Source organism: Ctenopharyngodon idella, chromosome 10 (genome assembly GCF_019924925.1).
Source record: "Ctenopharyngodon idella isolate HZGC_01 chromosome 10, HZGC01, whole genome shotgun sequence".
Lineage (NCBI taxonomy): Eukaryota > Metazoa > Chordata > Actinopteri > Cypriniformes > Xenocyprididae > Ctenopharyngodon > Ctenopharyngodon idella.
This window is the reverse complement of record NC_067229.1, coordinates 26,076,447-26,093,894: the sequence shown is the minus strand read 5'-3', so window position 1 is coordinate 26,093,894 and position 17,448 is coordinate 26,076,447. Positions and strand designations below refer to the sequence as shown.

Sequence of the window (17,448 nt, the reverse complement as noted above, 5' to 3'; positions counted from 1 at the left end):
CTGAAACTTTGAAAATGCCCTAAGATCATGTGTAAAGGCCGGAACACACCAAGCCGACGGTTGGCCGTCGGGCAGTTTTTGTTCGTCGGCCAACTAAGTTTTCTCAGTGTGTTCTGCACACTTAAAAAAACTTAAAAAACTTTTAAAAAAAAAAGGCTCTGTCAGAGTTTCTTTTAAAAAGGACTGTCCCATCTGGTGAATGAGTAGCAATGAAAGCAAATCTCAGTGTAATAAGTGGTATTTTCCCCTGAGGAGACTTTACAGTGTTTCATTCTGCAAACGCATCTCAACCCTCTCCCACAGGGTTACTAGACCACTTATAGGTATCAGTACCAGATCCATGGAATAGAAAACCCCCTGCAATTATTCCTTGGAAAATAAAGAGTGTCTACATAGTCTAGACGTCAGTGTTTTAGTAAATAACTAGGATCTATTACCCACTTACACCCATTAGACATAGAGATGGAGGGCATAAAGAAAACTAGGGCATGCAAAACCTTTCCTTTTATGTTTTTCTTTTAGTGTTTTCTTCAAATTACCCTGTGAATAAACTGTGTTTGGTCTGTTTATCATGAGTTGAGCATAAATCAATACAACCATGCTTAACTTATGATATTCCTGTAGCTCATGAAAGGTAATGGGTTTGATACCCAGGAAATCAGATGTAAGTTGATGTGGATGAATGCCAAAACGCATGAATGTAAATCATTCAAGCAAACAGAAGAAATTGAAACAGAAAATATATGTATTTGATGTTCCATTGCAGGTCAATGGGATTTTTTCAAAAAGATAAGCATAAATTCCTATAATTTGATGTGGGTGTGTTAATGGGGATACTAAGGTGAACGTCCCATGTTTTCCTCTCACTTGAGACGTGTGCAACTCAATTATACCATTGCTGAGCAGACTAGGAGAAGGGAACTTAAATAATTAATACTCAGGATCAGATAGCACAGGTCAGAGTTCAACAAACCCATTATCTTCCACATCTTATCACAGTCTACCTATATTATGCATGATGGTCAGATGCAATATTTCCTTTGAGATGTTGGTCTATGATGTTCACACAGTTGGTGGTTTAGCAACCAATAATAATTGGGGTTCCCTTAGTTTTAGAAATTTCTGATAAGTTGCACACAATGCATAAAGATAAACAACTGGTCATTTTATGAACAGTACTCTGCAGATGTATAAGCCAAGTACTTTTGGTTTGGGGCAGGGGACAATCTACGCACATATTTGGCCATTGCATCACATCTTACGTTATTTTCAACATTGCATTTTTGCATGCAAAGACACAAATTATACGTCATCAAGAGCTGTTCACTTCAGCAATTTCTCTTATATCAGCTGCAAGAGTTCACAGAAACCGCACCTCAGAGCACTTTCTTATGCAGACTCAAGTGCGATTTACATGTGTGCACCCAAGTTCAAAAATCCGAACTACCTGAACTTTGTTATAAGACAAACCCAGTTGTGCACAAAAAGTTAGTTAGAAAAAAAGTAATATCATGCAATTATTGGATTCTCATAAGCGACCATTACTGTCACTGCCAAGTACCTGAGTACTTAATGCTCATCCCTAATGCAGTGTATATTGTGATTGAGAATTGCATGAATGCATGTTTGAACTAATGTGACCTCTGTCTTTATTTCCCTAGAAGTCCCCTGTACTCTCAGAGGATGACAGTGAGCTGAAAAGAGAGAGAAGCCTGAAGACTGTAAGTTTTTTCGATTCAGTGAGTGTAATATCCACTGGTGAGAGCAGTATGGATGAAGTTCAGACTGAGACCCAGCAAAGTTATGTGAGCAGTGGGCAGAACAGAGTGAGACATGGGGGAGAAGGACTGGACAGTGAAGTTGCCAAGGAAATCCTGTACCTGGATCAGGTCCTTGAGGACAACTGTTGTGACCCCAGGGCAGAAATGACTTCAAATGGGACAAGTTCCCCAGAGATGAACTCAATTAGTGTTCATGGAACTGGACCATCTGTGCATATTTGTGACACATCGCCCTTACACAACCATGAAGTTGTTTTAGAAGGGAAAAAACAGACCACTTTTGTTGATGATAACTTTAACACTAAACCAAATGGTCATGCAGCAATGATAGGAAATGACTGTACAAGGTCACCCGAGTCACCTAGAACAGCAATCAAGAAAGAGGCACGTTTTGAGCTCCGACCATTCCACGAAGAGAAGAAGCCATCAAAACTATTTGACACCCCAACTGAGAAAGAAGTTCGGGTGAAGAAAGTCAGACCCTCTGAGGAAATTGCAGAGCTAGAGAGAGAAAGGCTGGAACTCATCCGGGGTCAGGCAGTCAAGAAAAATCCTGGAATTGCAGCAAAATGGTGGAACCCGCCTCAGGAAAAGGCACTGGAAGAGGAGCTGGAGCCAGAGCAGCTGGAGTCTCTTCGAAGATATGAGGAGAGGAAGCAGAGGAGACCAGAAACCAACCGTATGCCGCAAGCTGCACCCAGACAGACAATCTCTTTTATCCAACCTGAAATAGGAAACAAGGAGGATGTCGTCATGGAAGAGATTGACTTTTCTGCAGCACGCAAGCAATTTCTGCAGATGGAACATAGCAAGCAGCCCACAGCCCCTAAGAGGAATGTGGCACCTCAGCTTTACTCTGCCAAACCTTTCTTCAGGACTCCAGAGGTCACGCATGTAGAGAGACCATGCGGTTCTGTCACAGTTGCCAATCAAGAAGGGGTCACATTCTATGATGGAAGTGAAGTTACTACAGTCAAAGCTGAAAAGATTTACTGCTGGTCTGGAGAATCTGACATGCCACCCAAAGATAGTTTGGCTCAGAACGAGTTGAAAGATGATGATTTTACTTGTGCCCGGGCAGTGATGACCATTGTGAAGGAAGAAGATTCTGATTTGTGTCAACGTTCTTTGAACAGCTCCTATCATATGGAAGAAATTGACTCCGGGTTAGATGACCTATCCCTACGGTCTCAGGACACCACTGTTCTTGAGACGCTCTCCAATGACTTCAGTATGGACAACATAAGTGACAGTGGTGCATCAAATGAGACCATGAGTGCCTATTTGGAAAACTCTCTTGGGGAGTACTCTTTTCCCTCCACTCCAATGGCCACTACACCAATCAATGGGAAACATGAAAGTGGTATCAAATCTCCAAGCGAACAGAGTGGGTCTTATCATGGAGAAGGCATGACGGAAGAAGAGCTGGAATACCATGCTGGTATTCTTGTCCAAAATGCTATCCAGCAAGCCATTGCTCAGCAGAATGACAATTGGGAGCCTCTTCAGGCCACACAACATTCATCTCCTATCACTGAGAGATATGTGGAAAGTATTCAACCCCAACCCCTAGTGGAGAGATCTACTGTCACACCACCTCCCAAAGTGCCATCCCCTCTGGAGGAGAAGAAAACAGTTGCTCCTCAAATAACTGTAGTTCAAGCCGCCCCAGTTATCCCAGTGAACACCTACAGACCCCCCAGTCCCTCTCCACCACCAAGTGAGAAACCAGAATTCAGCTATTTCAGTAAGTACTCCGAGGCAGCAGAGCTCAGGAGCACAGCAGCTGTCACTCGTGCTCAGGAAACGGAAGTCACCTCAGGGCCATTCAAACTGCGCTCACGCAAACAAAGAACCCTGTCCATGATCGAAGAGGAGATTCGGGCAGCCCAGGAGCGTGAGGAAGAGTTGAAGAGACAACGGCAAGCGCAAACATTGCACCCGCCCCGTACACAAAAGCTGAAGGCCAGCAACCAGCCAAACAAGCTGGTCCTTACTGGGAAGACAGCACCAGGTATGATTATATCCAACCAATGTGTGCAATCATGGCAGCAACAATTGGACACGTACTGTAGGACAATATGTGCAGAACTTTATATGAAAGATAACTTCTTAACTTATCCCACAATTAATAGCCCTTTAGAATAAGCCATACAAGATGATACAAATTAGTATTCATAATCATTTAAGCTACTCTTTGTATAGTTTTCCATAGATTGCACCAGAACATAATTAATTAATCATAGTATCTCCCTCTGATGGTCTTTGTGTTTACGCCTGTTTCAAGAAAACTACTAATGCAAACTATCAGTTAAAACTGAAGGTTCTGACATATCTGGCTCTGTAACTCGAGATTTGATGTTAATTACCTGGCGATTGTCAGTCATATAACTGGAATCCTAGAGGTTCTCTTCATAGAGCTACTTTAGTTTACATTCCTTGCACGCTGTGTCCCGCGGGTCTGCACCCTCTGTTCAGCCTGAGTCACTTTTGCAAGCTGTGCTTTTTGAAGAGGGCTTTAAGGATACTGCAGCACAGTGCCTGATTTTTTTTCACTGTATGAGCTTGATGACTGACTCTAAATAATTGACTAGATAATGCTATTTGAAGCTTTCAGTTCTAACGACCACCAACAGTTTCAAATTGTGATGATTTGATGTTGAAAATTATAGCAGACTAGTAGGACAAACTTTAAATGTTCTGTTTACGTATGTTTGGTTTAGGTTTTTTAAGAAAAGTGTTTCAACTACATTGTCCCATTGGTGCTAGATGTAATAATCATCAGCACAGTATTTAATGTCAGTGTGTGCTATTCCCCTTGACAATTGTCCATGTCTCATTCATGCTGATGTCCTGTACTGGAGAAGTTTATGTCTGCCCTCTGGTGGTGTTATAGGGAATGCATGAGTCTTTTCTTTTAGCTTGTTTTTAGCTATAATGCTAAATCCCATTGTATTTGAAGTCATCTTGTGCGATCAGGCTCAGTGATTGACTTCTCAATTAAGACAGTGGTTCTGTAGAGGACAAATATAGACTTAACCATAGATTCCTGTAAAGAGGTACAGATTTTCATCTAAAGCTTTGCAGAAAAGACTCGAGCTGCCAATGTCAGCAGAAGAAAATAAGAGCGCTTTCAGTTTCTGAGAATATCAGGAATATTACATTTCAAATATGTGACAAACTGCAAAGTAAATACATATCATAATATATTCTTCATTCTGCCTTGATTTTATATAGATGATTAATTAATACATGGTTTTCTCTCAGATTCCCTTGATTTAATGGAATGAGGAACTGCATTGTGGGTTTCTACACTGAGTTCTCTGTGCCTCTAGTATCCATACTTGGGTCATAATCAAAAATGTGTCTGGGACTCTGGGCCCTTTCATGTCCCCTAAATTGATGAATGATGAAAAAACTATCTCGCTGAAACATACTAAATTCCAAATTAATGCAGACTACTCTAGAGCTATTTTATCCTTTTCTTCTAAGATATTTGTCATTAGTTACTTTGACTTTTGCAGTCTGTGCACATAGGCCAGAATAAGTTCATTTTCACATTAGCATCAAGTCAAGTCACCTTTATTTCTGTCTGCGTTATACAATACAGATTGTTTCAAAGCAGCTTTACAGTCATAAACAGGAAAATAATGATCAAGGATGTAAACAAAGTTCAATTCAGCTGTAAAGTAGCTCTAAAAAGACAATAGTGTCATTGTTCAGCTGAAGTCAGTTCAGTGTTGATTCAGTTCTGTTCAATAACTGTGCAAAGTTAATCAATTATGGAATGAGTTCAATTAATCTATAAAGCAGTTCTGTAGACAACAGTTACATCATCGTCCAGCTCAGTTCAGTTCTCATCCAATAGTGTTAATGTAGTCAAATCAATAATATTGCTGAAAATGAAGTGCTTTGAATGTAATTTTACTACAAACCCGATTCCAAAAAAGTTGGGACACTGTACAAATTGTGAATAAAAAAGGAATGCAATAATTTACAAATCTCACAAACTTATATTTTATTCACAATAGAATATAGATAACATATCAAATGTTGAAAGTGAGACATTTTGAAATGTCATGCCAAATATTGGCTCATTTTGGATTTCATGAGAGCTACACATTCCAAAAAAGTTGGGACAGGTAGCAATAAGAGGCCGGAAAAGTTAAATGTACATATAAGGAACAGCTAGAGGACCAATTTGCAACTTATTAGGTCAATTGGCAACATGATTAGGTATAAAAAGAGCCTCTCAGAGTGGCAGTGTCTCTCAGAAGTCAAGATGGGCAGAGGATCACCAATTCCCCCAATGCTGCGGCGAAAAATAGTGGAGCAATATCAGAAAGGAGTTTCTCAGAGAAAAATTGCAAAGAGTTTGAAGTTATCATCATCTACAGTGCATAATATCATCCAAAGATTCAGCGAATCTGGAACAATCTCTGTGCGTAAGGGTCAAGGCCAGAAAACCATACTGGAAGCCCGTGATCTTCAGGCCCTTAGACGGCACTGCATCACATACAGGAATGCTACTGTAATGGAAATCACAACATGGGCTCAGGAATACTTCCAGAAAACATTGTCGGTGAACACAATCCACCGTGCCATTCGCTGTTGCCAGCTAAAACTCTATAGGTCAAAAAGAAGCCATATCTAAACATGATCCAGAAGCGCAGGCGTTTTCTCTGGGCCAAGGCTCATTTAAAATGGACTGTGGCAAAGTGGAAAACTGTTCTGTGGTCAGACGAATCAAAATTTGAAGTTCTTTTTGGAAAACTGGGACGCCATGTCATCCGGACTAAACAGGACAAGGACAACCCAAGTTGTTATCAGCGCTCAGTTCAGAAGCCTGCATCTCTGATGGTATGGGGTTGCATGAGTGTGTGTGGCATGGGCAGCTTACACATCTGGAAAGGCACCATCAATGCTGAAAGGTATATCCAAGTTCTAGAACAACATATGCTCCCATCCAGACGTCGTCTCTTTCAGGGAAGACCTTGCATTTTCCAACATGACAATGCCAGACCACATACTGCATCAATTACAACATCATGGCTGCGTAGAAGAAGGATGCGGGTACTGAAATGGCCAGCCTGCAGTCCAGATCTTTCACCAATAGAAAACATTTGGCGCATCATAAAGAGGAAGATGTGACAAAGAAGACCCAAGACAGTTGAGCAACTAGAAGCCTGTATTAGACAAGAATGGGACAACATTCCTATTCCTAAACTTGAGCAACTTGTCTCCTCAGTCCCCAGACGTTTGCAGACTGTTATAAAAAGAAGAGGGGATGCCACACAGTGGTAAACATGGCCTTGTCCCAACTTTTTTAAGATGTGTTGATGCCATGAAATTTAAAATCAACTTATTTTTCCCTTAAAATGATACATTTTCTCAGTTTAAACATTTGATATGTCATCTATGTTGTATTCTGAATAAAATATTGAAATTTGAAACTGCCACATCATTGCATTCCTTTTTTATTCACAATTTGTACAGTGTCCCAACTTTTTTGGAATCGGGTTTGTACCAACAAAAAAGATAGTTTGAATTGATCTCATGAAACATGTCAAGAACATATGCCAGCCTTATACAATCAAAATAAATTATATATATATATATATATATATATATATATATATATATATATATATATATATATTCTTGACAGTTAATTTATTATTTTTAATTTATTTATTATTATAAGTGTGTTATATTTTCTTTTATCTGCAGGTAAAATTGAGAAGGTTCGTCAAGTTGCTCCAGCATCACCGTGCTCTTCAGATGGAGCTCTGCCCTCGCCACTGTCTGATCTGGGCAGCGATGACTCTGGAGGAGGACAGCGACCCAAGAACTTTATGCAGACTTTGATGGAGGACTACGAGACACACAAAGTCAAGCGCAGAGAGAAAGCTGAGGACAGCAGTGTAAGTCTCTTATGGTCATCTTCAAATGTGTGTAGTGATAGATTGATATTTTATGGTATAATGAATTGTCTGTGGATTCTTCTTGTCTACACTTGCACTAAATCTCTTTCAGACATCCATCTGCATACCATTTATGCATACCAAATGTTAAATTTCACTTTATTCAGCTTAATTTGGAATTAGTGATTCCTACTGCTAAAATACCATTGCCATGACTTGCATCTCATGCTAAGATAGGGACTTTCCAGCTAATTTAGAAACTGAAATCATATTTGTGCCACTTGACAAACCACCATCAAATGCCTATTAGGACTCACTGTTTCATATCAACCACAGTCTTTCCCCTTTTGCTTTCTCAGATATCAACAACACATTTCCTCTAAAAGCTATTATTTGGAGAACAAACAACTATGCGCCAGTCTTTTGCAACTTCGCTGCACTGGCAGTATCACATTCCATTATTATAATGCAGACAAAGTAAAAGCAATGGCTTTGGAACCACAGTAGTGGTAACAATACGGTTCACTGATGATTAAATACACTTTCCAGTGCTGATTGTGAAATAAATCCATGACAATAATTGGAATTTTATGTTGAACTTGTAAGTTTGCCAAGTAAAATAGCCAAATATTCATAAATTGGATATTTCCTCAAGGCCTTGTGAATTACATTTGGCATCACATTTAAACACAATACAAATTCATGCTTATTTTAGTTCAGGGAAGGGTATAACCAAATATTTGAGGTTGGGGAGGACCAAAAAGTTTCACAATGAGCCACTGAAAAAAAAAAAATAATAATAATAAATTGGTTAACCACAAATTTAAATATAGCAAGACATAATGTCTATTGTGGTGATTGCACTGAACTCAGGAAACAAACACCTGCAAAGGTCAATAAATATAGTCCATGCTCCATACAATTGTCACATTAGCTTTGCAATTAGCACACAGTATCGAGCCAATTTGATCTGTATATAGTATACAAAAAGTAAAGTATATAAACATGAAAATAACAGACCAGTATTCATATGGAAGTTGATCTACTTTCACAAGCTGTTCTCTACACAATAGCAAGTGTTTGCACATTGACTAATTCTTCCTCTTTCCCTCTTGTCAGTATGTCCGCTCAGTTACAACTGAGGTACTTGTACAATGCTTGCTTCAAAGTTCATTGTGCCTTCATTTGTGTTATTGCATGTTTTTAATGGGGAGAAGCTGTAGCAGTGCCAAATACTTTGACATATATAATGTCTTTCCACGAAATCATTGTATTTTGTGTCATCATTGTGTCATTCATTACATGTATCCACATTTTGAACAAGTCAAAGTATTTGCACCTACATGATCAGTATTCAAAGTGCAGTGCCACTATCCTTTCACATGAAACTTGTGTCAGTGAACTATGAACTTACAATGTCCAGTCTTCATTTGAGCATTACCACCTCCACTCAGAGTCCTAATATTTCAACTCTTTGTATTTTTATATTTTACATAATATTCAAGTTATTTGAGAACTTCAGATTGGGCATTTAGGTTCGTTGGAATAAGACACAACGAGTGTAACACTTGGCACCAGTTTTTAAAACAATATTTCTTTTGAAACAGCATGACTGTTCTCTTTTCTGCTTTGTTATTTCTGCTTTCATACTGTGTTTGCACTTAAGCCTGTATTGTGTGATGTGGAGTTTATATTTAAAGCTGTTTTGGACAATCACATCCAAACCCAGCATGAAACTGTTTGGAACAGGTGGGGTCTAAAATGGACCATTTGGTGTGTATGTTTGCACATTTGTGATTGATATTTTTTGTTAAAGCTCTTAACTAAATGTCTTTCAAGAAAATAATTGATATTGACATTACTCCTTTTTTGTGCTCAGTGAAAATAATGTAGCCTGCATATCTAACACAGTATAGCATGGTATATCAAAATCTCATATCTCCCAGCCCTTCTAAAACAAACTTTAAATTTTAGAGATCTCAAATTACAGATTTTCTAAGAAAAATCATGATTCAAGTTATAATATAAAGATAAAACTGTCACATTTTATATTGGGTGTCTACTATGTAACTACTATGTTCTTACATCGAAAAATAAGTACTTGTTGCATTGATGTTGTATTGCAAAACACTTGTATTGCTGCTACTGAGGTGGGATACGGGTAAGGTTAGGGCAGGTTTGGTGGTATGGGTAGGTTTAAGGGTGGGTTAAGTTGTATGGAAAGGGTCAACAGTGTAATTATAGATGTCATTACATACAAGTATTTTTAAATATAAGTACAATGTAAAATCATGTGCTGTATGTACACAAGTGCATTGTATCAAATGATTTAAATGTTATTACATAGTAGTTACTATGTAAGTAGTAGAGACTCAATATAAAGACAGGGACTGATAAAACAACATTATAAGTCAACATCAGTTTATGGTTGCAAGGGAAATGGGTAACTTTATTTCAGTTGTTCACTTTAGAAATTCTACTAACTATAAGTAACTTTGCAACTACATGTGAACTAACTCTCCTTAGAGTATTAGTAGACTGTTATGGTTCGGTTTAGGGCTAGAGTTGGCATGTATTTGTATAGTTACGTATAGTCAGTCCGTTCAGGAGCATCAAAATAAAGTGTTTGCAGATATTAAGCAGACAGTCTACTAATACTCTAATGAGAGCTAGCTGACATGTAGTTACATTGTTTCTCATAGTTAGTAGAACGTCTAAAGAGGACCATCAAAATAAAGTGTTACCGGGAAATGTGCTTCGAACTTCTTCTTAACATGTTTTCTATAAATAGCTAAATCACTGTGGTGAATATTATAACATTTGAAACAACTTTGAATAACAGCCATTTTTATGTTTATCTTCAGGTTCTGGAGGCAACGCGTGTCACTCGCAGAAAAAGTAACATGGCCCTCCGGTGGGAAGCAGGCATCTACGCCAACCAGGAAGAGGCTGAGGAAGAGGAGGAGGAGGAGGAAGAGGAGGAGGAGGAGGAAGAGTAAACTTTCTTTCTATAATGAAAAGAATGAGAAAGAGAGAAAACCAGAGGGAAAATGTGCAACGGGACAAACACAAGTATTTATTGGGAATTCACACCTCTCGGAAGATTTGTTCTGTCCATTTCTGAAGAACATATGGGACATACCTTCTCTCGACATTGAAGACCAGAGATACTACAACACTTTACATTTACACTACCAAGATATTGATTTTTCTTTTGTGCTGATATGTTTTAAGAAAATGGAATGTGCAAAGACAAGTATCACTTTTCTTTTTTTCCTTTTTCTTTCTTTGAGACTTTGGGATTTTTGGCATTAATGTTGCAACTTAGCAAATAAGATTAGTGTGAAGACCACATTGCATTTATACTTCACGAACATAAAGATGTTACCGTGCAGCTGAGGACGTGGAAAAAGAATGAAAAAAAGAGAGATAATATTTCATTATTAGCTGAAGGAGATTGGATAAATCAGATTTCATGCAAGATTATTGACATTTTGACTTTACACAATGTGTCTTGCAGTGTCCGAAAGGGCAAATTACTGCAATTTGGTTTCCTGATACTTACATTTTCACATGATCTCAGTTGCAGCCTGTAGAGATAGGAAGACTCAAATCATTCTCCTAATTTTGCCATATTGTTCAGAAAGAAACTTTAATGAGGAGGACAAATGAAAGTAGGGCACAAACATATAACCTTGAAAGACTGCGTGAGGCTACAACAATAAATCAAAGCAGAAGAGGAAAAAGCGGTAATAACTTGCAGAGGTGGTCATGGCTTTTTATAGGTGCATTCTCTATTGACAAAAGACAGGAAATGCGTGTGAAATTTTAGGATGTTATTGCTGTTTTGCAGTTGAAGGCACCTGTATTTAGCTTGAAGTTATAGCATCAGATGTAGTGTAGTGCAGAACATTCAATGGTGGCTAGATTTTTTGGGAATGTTTATGCTGTGTTATGTGTAGGGAAGAACAGCAAAAGCAGTGACTTTAAAGTGCCCCTATTATGCTATTTTAAAGATTCCTAATTTTGTTTTTTTCAGGTCTCCTACAATAAATTTACATGCATCCAAGGTCAAAATTTTCTTATAATATACATTGCAGCATCAGCTCTTTTCTCTCAATGTCTGAAAAGGATTCGGTCTCTCTTAACCCCTCATTTCTGAGAGCTTACTCTGCTCTGATTGGTCAGATGGCCCCATCTGTTGTGATTGGTCTACCGCATGCCAGAAACCAAATGTCTATGAGCATATCTGAATTTCAGCTCTGGATCTTCCTCAGCACTTAATACACAGTGATACAAACAGTAACGATGGCGTTGGTTTTACCGTATTAATTCAAGCATCCTTTGGAAGTGCATCAAAATGGATTTTCTTTCGCAGCGCAGAAAACAGCATCTTTTCGACATGTCGACAACACAAACCAAACTCTTCCAGTCTCAGCTACAACAACAGTGTTTGAGAGTCAAAGTAGACATTTTTTTTGTGGGCAGCCAATGAAGGCCATATGCTGGCATTATGCAAATTTGTTACAAAGCAGGAAGTAAGAATGGAATTACTGACGACTCATTTCAGGCAGTTTAGAATCGGTTATTTCTTTAAGGAGACAATAACTCCATTTATCTGCACTTTGACCTTTGAAACTTTGCAGACCTTTTACATTCACAAACAGCTATAGTATATTTCACACTACATGAAAGGTAATATCTGAAAAAGCATAATAAGGGCACTTTAATACAAAAAAATGAAGGAAAGAACATGATATGTTGATAAAGATAGCTTAAATACGCAAGAATTCACTGAATTGCTTAGTTGATGTTTAAATTAATTATAATTTAAAACTTTTCTCTTTTTGGCACTTTTAAAGCAATTACCAGCAGAAATTGTAAACAAGATACCATTATTTAACACAGTTAAAAAAAAAGATTGATACAAATGTACACATTAATGTCTGAAATGTTGGAATGATTTAATTTTTGGTTTATTATTTTATTCCTATTCTTTTTTTAAATATTTGGCAATATAAAGGATTTTAGTTGCAAGAACAAGCATCTATACAGGACACTGATATCAGTGATGACCACACAGCGTAAAGGAAACAAAGAGGACAAAAACATGGACAAATATTCTTCTATATTTAATCTTTGACTTCTATTTTTTGCCTTTGGCCTGATGCATTTGTCAAGCCACAAATGAAGACAATCCCACAAGCATCATTCAACAATGTGGCTTTGATGTTTTTGTATACTCCACATATAATATATATATTACAAAGAAAAAAGTATTTAATGGACTGCTGTCCTTTAATGAGTACATGAAGTATTTGTAGTCTCCGATTTAGAGTGGCATATATTGCATAGTTTCTCAAATTGCAGGCAAAAAAAGACAAACTAGAAACTCTATAACAGTTATGCATTATTAAAATGTGTGGGTGTCATAAAGTTACACCTATTCAGAACAATACATGTTTCTGTAGAAGGTGCATCAACTTTATTTAATGGATGAAAACCGATGTTTGTTGATCTCTGGATACTGACTTTCTGAAGTGTCCATTTGTTTGATGCTTGATGTGAGATTGTGTAACGACCATCAGTTTTTGGCAGGATGTTGGATTTTTACTTGGATTCTTTGATATGAGATGATTATTGTTGGTGAGCAAATAATTTGAGTTTTATAAGGGGAAAATATTTTTATTTGAGCAGTGAGATATATACAGTGTTCCTATAAATGGAAAATAGTTTTGGAAAAATTACTGGTGTTTAGTACTATTACTGCACATTTATTCATATATACTGTGTTGTGTGTATTTGAGGGCCAAGTATGCCATATTATATACATTTTCAGAGGTTTTCATTAGTTTGTTTAGGTGCTGTAGGTGACATTTCTAGCACAGAGTAGTTAAAGTATTGACTGTGATGCTGACAGGTTTTGCATCATGAAATGTGCAGCATTCAAATTTAATGTAAAGCCAGCTTTAGTTCACTAAAGATGGCATGCTTTTGTATTATGATGTATGAGAAATTGACAAAAATGGTTGTTTTACCTCATAAGAAACAAGCCAATGTTCAAATCTGTAATATAATAGGACTCCTACGGCATAGGATGGTGGCCAAAATTGCTTTTAATGTAGAATACCAGAAAAGAAGGAACCATTAAAAATTTTGCAGTGTTGCTGTTGTTGATGTGTAAAGGCGTTGTAGAAAAAGCATCAGCCTTTGAGGACATCTGGGGAACGCATTGCGATCACACTAGAGAAATTTTGACAACAAATTGTCAATTGTTTATTGTCAATAGTGTAGTGATGTATGAAACACAGAAGTCACTTTTTTTCAGCTACGGAATAGTTAAAAAAGTCACAAGTTGCGCGTTTATATCTCAACTTTTTATTTCTCAGAATTGTGAGATACAATCACTATTGCGAGAAAATGTCGGAATTGTGAGCTTTTTTCTCAGAATTGTGATCTCAGTTCTGACTTATTTTCATAGTTCTGAGTTTATATCACAATTCTGAGAAAAATGTCAGAATTACAAGATGTAAACAATTGCGAGGGAAAAAACTTGCGACTTTAGCTCTCAGAATTGTGACTTTATATCTCACAGTTCAGTTTTTTCTCAGAATTGTGAGGTATAAACTCGCAATTGTGATTTATGAAGTCCGAATTACGAGCCTACAAACTCGCAATTCTAAAAAAATGTCTGAATTGTGAGATATAAACTTCTAATTGGGAGAAAAAAGTTATTACTGCAATTATCTTTTTTTTTTTTTTTTTTTTCTGTGGTGAAACAAGCTAGTATGGGACGAAAAATTTCCACACGCAGATTTTTTTCACTTTTAAATTATGCAAATTCACCATATTGACCAACAGAAAGTGACTTCTGTGTGAGCAGTGCTTTGTGCATTGCCACTCTATTGACAATAGACAAGGGACTGTTTAGCCCGTGAAATTGTTGCTAATGTGACCGCGAAAGTTTTCAACTACAAATATAGGCCTACTTTAGACTTCTAGTCAAGCGTTTGCCAGTGTCGCTGCTGTGTGCATGACAAATACTGCGTTTGTTAAAATAGATTTTCAGTTTCATTGTCAGTTTCACAAAATAACTTTCTTTTCAAGAAAAAAACTTGCCTTCAGTGAAATCACAAAATGTATTGCTTTTTTTCCACAGTTTGAACCAAGTAAACAGTGTTTTTTAATTTTACTTTTGAAGTAACACCAAAAATATGTTTGCTCTTATTGTTTAAATAGTTAGTTATTATTACAAATCCATTTGCAAATGCTTCCTTAAAAGGTTTAAAGAGTGGGAGAAACCAAGGGAATACTGATATGGTGTGATAATGCAATCATGCTTTCAAAAGCCCTCTTTTGACATGTTAACCACTTATTGTATGTTAATATTCTGCTTATATTGTTTTATAGTAATTGTAAGTCTCACTCTTACACACATATATAATTATTTTCTCATTAAAAAGAAAATGTGTAAATCATCCCTATTCTTTCCTTGACTCCATCTAAATGTACCGAAATCTGTGACAATGTAATTGTCATGTGTAGATGAACACGCACAAATCAAAGATAAATAAAGAGTCTTTTAATAAGCAAGGAGAACATGCAGGAGTGTCAGAATCACAACTGCAAATTAACATAAACTACAAAACGAGCACACGAAGGAAAACTAAGGACTTAAATACACAGGGAGTAATGAGGAAACTAATTAAACAACAGATCAACAAAATCAGCAACTAAGGGAACAAACTGGAACACATAGGAAACTAGGTCAGGATACACAGCAGGGAAACAGAACAGAACCAAACCAAATCAATGAACAAAACATAATCCAGACAGTAATAGCACAAGAATTTAAGCTGTAACCATTCAAACTATTCTGTTAAGAGATTCATAAAGAGCAGCACCTACACAAAACAAAATTATTGAAACGTAGGTGATCATATAGTGTATACCTGCATATACCCTATAGAGTAGCCTACACTATGTGAGTGCAGCAGTTTGCAATGTGATTATTTTTCAGATTTAAAGGATTAGTTCATATGAAAATTAGCCTAAGCTTTACTCACACTCATGCCATCCTAGGTGTATGTGACTTTCTTCTTTCTGATGAACACAGTCGGAGATATTTTAATAAATATCCTGATGCATCCAAGCTTTATAATGGCAGTGAGCGGGACCAATGAGTATGAAGATGAAGTGCCTCCATCCACATCCATCCATCATAAACGTGTACTCCACACGGCTCCGGGGGGTTAATAAAGGCCTTCTGAAGTGAAGCGATGTGTTGGTGTAAAAAAAAAAATCCATATTTAACAAGTTATGAAGTATAATATCTAGCTTCCGTGGGACCGTCTCTGTATTCTAGACACGAAGAAACTTGCGAAAACTCTCGCAGTTCAAAAAGCTTACAACTACGTCCTACGCCTTCCCTATTCAACTTAAAGAAAAAGCTTAACTGACGCAACGCCAGTTCCGTCTAATTTGAATACGGAAGGCAGTCTGGCGGAAGCTAGATATTTTACTTCATAACTTGTTAAATATGGATTTTTTTTTTTTTACACAAATGCATCGCTTCGCTTCAGAAGGCCTTTATTAACCCCCTGGAGCCATTGGAGTATGTTTACGATGGATTAATGTGAATGGAAGCACTTTCTTCAGCTCATACTCGTATCGCTTACTGCCATTATTAAGATCGGATGCATCAGGATATTTATTAATATATCTCCGATTGTGTTCGTCAGAAAGAAGAAAGTCATATACACCTAGGATGGGTGAATAAAGCTTAGGGTAATTTACATTTGAAAGTGAACTAATCCTTTAAAAGAGTGATAATAACCTCATACATGTCTCCCAAGGGTTCTTTGCATGCTTCTTTATTATGTCACTTCTGGTGCTTAATCTCAAAATGGCCTTTTCTTGTTAATTACACCTTAAAGGGTTAGTTTACCCAAAAATGAAAATTATGTCATTAATTACTCACCCTCATGTCGTTCCACACCCGTAAGACCTTTGTTCATCTTCAGAACACAAATTAAGATATTTTTGATAAAATCCGATGGCTCAGTGAGGCCTGCATCGCCTGCAATAACACTCCCTTTTTCAGTGCCCAGAAAGCTACTAAAAACATATTTAAAACAGTTCATGTGAGTACAGTGGTTCAACTTTAATATTATAAAGCGACAAGAATACTTTTTGTGTGCCAAAAATAACAAAATATGACTTTATTCAACAATATCTAGTTATGGGCGATTTCAAAACACTGCTTCATGAAGCTTCAAAGCTTTATGAATCATTGGTTTCGAATCAGTGATTCGGAGCACGTATCAAACTGCCAAAATCACGTGAACTATTGAAGTTTCAAAACACTTATGACGTAACGAAGCCTTGTTTACTGAAACCATGTGATTTTGGCACTCTGAACCACTGATTCAAAACAAATGATTCTTAAAGCTTTGAAGCTTCATGAAGCATCGTTTTGAATCGCCCATCACTAGATATTGTTGAATAAAGTCGTTATTTTGTTATTTTTAGCACACAAAAAGTATTCTTGGCGCTTTATAATATGAAGGTTAAACCACTGTAATCACATGAACTTTTTAAAATATGTTTTTAGTAGCTTTCTGTGCATTGAAAAAGGGAGTGTTGTTGCTGGCGATGCAGGCCTTATGGGTGTGGAACGACATGAGGGTGAGTAATAAATGACATAATTTTCATTTTTGGGTGAGCTAACCCTTTAAGATATT

General features: G+C 37.2%; 1 protein-coding gene across 3 annotated transcripts in view; it reads left to right on the top strand.

The window, feature by feature from the left end:
• The window catches only part of LOC127520143 (A-kinase anchor protein 2), a 117,419-nt gene extending 102,236 nt beyond the window's left edge, over positions 1 to 15,183 (top strand). For all 3 annotated transcript variants that reach the window (XM_051908020.1, XM_051908021.1, XM_051908022.1), the window contains 3 exons: positions 1,662 to 3,795; positions 7,512 to 7,705; positions 10,570 to 15,183. In XM_051908020.1, coding sequence (XP_051763980.1) covers positions 1,662 to 3,795; positions 7,512 to 7,705; positions 10,570 to 10,704 — 2,463 coding nt within the window. In that variant the 3' untranslated portion in view covers positions 10,705 to 15,183. The remainder of the gene's footprint in view (positions 1 to 1,661; positions 3,796 to 7,511; positions 7,706 to 10,569) is intronic.
• Positions 15,184 to 17,448: the final 2,265 nt, after the last annotated feature.